The 3,383-nt window shown below is 52.9% G+C and overlaps 2 protein-coding genes across 2 annotated transcripts; both read right to left on the minus strand.

The window, feature by feature from the left end:
* Positions 1-640: 640 nt before the first annotated feature.
* Positions 641-985, minus strand: CHC_T00001465001 (hypothetical protein). The gene has a single exon (XM_005712600.1). It carries the CDS (start codon positions 983-985, stop codon positions 641-643), a length of 345 nt encoding a protein of 114 aa, XP_005712657.1.
* Positions 986-1,443: 458 nt separating this feature from the next.
* Positions 1,444-2,887, minus strand: CHC_T00001466001 (hypothetical protein). The gene is made up of 2 exons (XM_005712601.1): positions 2,374-2,887; positions 1,444-2,123 (listed from the first exon to the last, which is right to left on the minus strand). The coding sequence occupies exons 1-2, from the start codon at positions 2,885-2,887 to the stop codon at positions 1,444-1,446; spliced, it is 1,194 nt and encodes a 397-aa protein (XP_005712658.1).
* Between the last annotated feature and the right edge of the window lie 496 nt (positions 2,888-3,383).

Raw genomic sequence — 3,383 nt, forward strand, 5'->3', positions numbered from 1 at the left:
CCTCACAGTCAGCGAGGCTGCCGCCCTCCCCCACGACCGTCGCGATGCCGCCTGCATCCACACGGAGTCCCACTTCTCATTATCACGCTCACATCCGCCTTCCCCTCCCCCATCGCGTCGACTGCAGTCGACAAGCTCATGCACTTCCAGACCGACGGCATCCTCCTCGCCGACATCCTCGCAACCCTCTCCCCCACCCGCTTCTCTCTGAATTCCATCCTCTGCGTGGCCCCCCGAAACGCCCTTTTCTCCCCCTCCGACGCCCACCCCTCCTCAAATGCCGACGGCCGCCAAAGGCACGTCCAGTACAACTCTAACTCCCGCCGCGTCCTCCGTGACGGAACGGTCCTAGGCGTCGGCGACAACTTTACCGCAAAACACACCTGTAGTCCTGTCCATCCGAGATTTCCGCCCAGCCCAGAAGATCGCCCAGCTCGTCCTTGCCGCTTCCGTCTACCTACGGCCCAGACCCCTCCTTCCGCGCTATTTTCTGGCAGCTCCCCTCCAACAGCCTCAGCAACACCTTCCACATTGTCTCACCTCCGTCTCCCAGGCCGTGGACCTGCCCCAGCAGCACACCCTCTCCAGTGCCTCTCTCCCAGAACAAGGTGTACTTCCTCTTGATGTCCTCCACGTCTACCTATATCCTCTTTCTTTTCGACCAAACGAGTCCTGAAGAGGTGATTAGATACATGGCGTATCTCAGAGAGGTATCCAGATCTATACGCGTGAGAAGGTTTAGTCCGTTTTCCATGATCTCCACGTCTTCGCTGCGTAGCTGCAAGATCTTTCGAATGTCGTTCTCGTTGAATGGTTTGGTAGTAATAAGCAACCTATCCAACAAGTCCAGTGGAATGCCATGTGGCGACTTGTATGTGGTCCCCCTGATACGAGTGATTCCGCGGTTCGACGCCACCACAAGGACTGGGGCGAGGTCCGACTCGAGAGCTCTGTTCATGAAGTAAAAGCAGTCAATATCAAGCATATGCACCTCGTCAATGAAAAGAACGCCCTGCACAATTTTCGCTTTCCCCTCTTCCCTCCCCTCCGCAACCTTGACGTCGATCTGCTCCCTCACCCCCGATTTAATCTCACCAGTGTCACCAGCGAATAATGCTAACAAACCTTACTGCCGTGAATTGATGACATCAATTTAGTGCAGAGAGACGACGGGCACAACCTCTTTCCGTCGCTGCAACTCGCCCGAGCTTTGATATATTTCCCGTTGCCATATCAATAGTAATGGCATCAAAACTTGTAACTGTCTCCTTCCGCAACGAGTCAATCATCTTGGTACCCAAGTCATACACCCTCTCCATCTCCGTGGTCTTCAACGTAAGCTTGCCACTCTTCGCCATCCGTGCAGCTGACGACCTCGGGAGCGGCATATCAATTTGAATCTCCACAACCTCGCCTTCGATATGCTCTGTTTCCTCCTTAATTCTAACACCGATGCTCTTCCCCAGGGCCTGCGTGAGGGCCTCGGTCCTGGACATCTTGAGCGAGAAGATCTCGCTGACGGCGATCTTGGTGAAGAGCGTCTCTGGGGCGAGCCTGGGCCATACCCATGGCGATGGCGGTCTTCCCCGTGCCGGGCTGGCCCGCGATGGGGACGGCGCAGCCCGCGATCCTGCCCTGCTCGATGATGACAACGACCACGCTGCGGCCTTGCGTGCCTCCACCTGCCCCACCAGCCCCTGCCCGCTCGGGGACCGCATTAAGGTTCTCGTTCAGCCTCAGGCTGCGGATGTGCGAGTGCTCGCATTTGCTGGTGATCACAAAAGTCAAACTGATGCGTTCCCCAGAGCAAAATAGTACTGTCCCAGCGTTCGAGACGAAGATTCCATCCGCACGAATCATAATATCTCCCTTTCGTAACATCCGATTCGCTTCGCAAATCTCTGCAACCCACTTGACTAAAATCCCAGACTGATCCTTGGCCATTCCAAGAGATCTCCTCAAATGATGGTTTTCCATTCTTTGCCAGCGAAATATGCAAAATGAGAACCCCGCATATTGACCATGACAGGCTATGTGGTCGAGAAAATGCTGCAGTACGCAGTATGGAATGAGGTAGCCCACGGAATCAGCTTGAAAGGGGTCCACGCTTTGAAAAGCAATTCCTGAATAGCCGAACAAAACCCATCGCGTGTCAGTCAGGATGATCATGTACACTTGACGCAATCGATCCATTGCGTTTCAACGGTAACGGTTCGAAAGATTTGGGACACGCACCTACAACCTCACGGTTTCATTTATCACCGGGGCGCCACTGTTTCCTGGATTAAAAGACGGGAACATATTATTGGCAAACATCCAAAATGGTCCCCAAAGGAAATAGAAAGGCATTAGTAAGAAAGCCGAAGCAATAACTCATTGAAAAATCAAGTACTATGGAAACGGATAGACTTACCGCCGTGTCAATATGTACTGCAAGCAGGTCTCCTTGGCCATGCACATAGTTTTGCTTTTCGAAACGGCTGATTTGATTCCCGGAGCCTATAACGAGAACTGAATCTTGGAGCTGCGGCAAAGAGCCGGGTTGAAGGAAGGCATGTTTTGTATTATCCATGCCGACTTGATCTTCTAAATCGTCCCAGAAGTCCTCGCTTTCAACGTACAATTGAGCTATATCGCACTCATTGCCGATGGCGACAACCCTTGCCGGGGCCTTTGTGTCACAGTATCGTTTTGTTACTACGACTGAAGTGTAATGGTCGACGGAGCGCGTGTTTGTCAGAATGCGACGTCCAAAAGAAATGACAAAGGCCGAAGACGTTGATTGTGGCTGCGGTGTCATGACGCAGGGCAACTCGTAGTTTGGTTCGCAATGAGTACAAAAAAAGGTGAGAACGCAATCCAAAATGTCAGGACTTGAATCCGGCATATGCGGCTCTAGGATTAGTTAGGACGAGGACGCTTGACCAAGTGGCGGTGCCCTTCTATGGTGGGGGCGGCTAAAGAGAGGGGACAAGAGGTATGGCCAGCATAAAAGCAGCGCTCATGGCGAGCAGTCTTTGGGAGAGAGGAGGTTGCTACAAGGACTGCAAAGACCGGGTTTTGATTGCGATAGAGATGAAAGTGGGAGGCGGAATGGCAAATTGGAGGCAAAACGAGTGAATAGTGTGATAGAGCTGAGAAATACTCGCCCGACTTTCCAGTAAGTCCGTCATGCAAGGATTCGATGATGCTTGAGACAAGGAAGCGATGAGGACGGAAGTGGTGCTCCGACGGTGCGAGTGAGCACTTGCCATACGGTGGGTGGGAGATCGACCTTTGCCCTCACCCCCGGCGTCGTGTACAGTGCACTCCGAGTAGATGTAGTGACACGTATTACACATGCCCGCATGTCACAAATTTCCGGTTGCGCATGTTGTTGAAAC

Source organism: Chondrus crispus, genomic scaffold (assembly GCF_000350225.1).
Source record: "Chondrus crispus Stackhouse genomic scaffold, scaffold_10, whole genome shotgun sequence".
NCBI classification, from domain to species: Eukaryota; Rhodophyta; class Florideophyceae; order Gigartinales; family Gigartinaceae; genus Chondrus; species Chondrus crispus.

Coding starts and splice junctions, on each gene's coding strand:
- CHC_T00001465001 (XM_005712600.1), bottom strand. CDS start 985: ATGCTTGATATTGACTGCTTTTACTTCATGAACAGAGCTCTCGAGTCG.
- CHC_T00001466001 (XM_005712601.1), bottom strand. CDS start 2,887: ATGCCGGATTCAAGTCCTGACATTTTGGATTGCGTTCTCACCTTTTTT. Junction 2,124..2,373: donor AGTACTTGATTTTTCAATGA/GTTATTGCTTCG, acceptor TCGGCTATTCAG/GAATTGCTTTTCAAAGCGTG.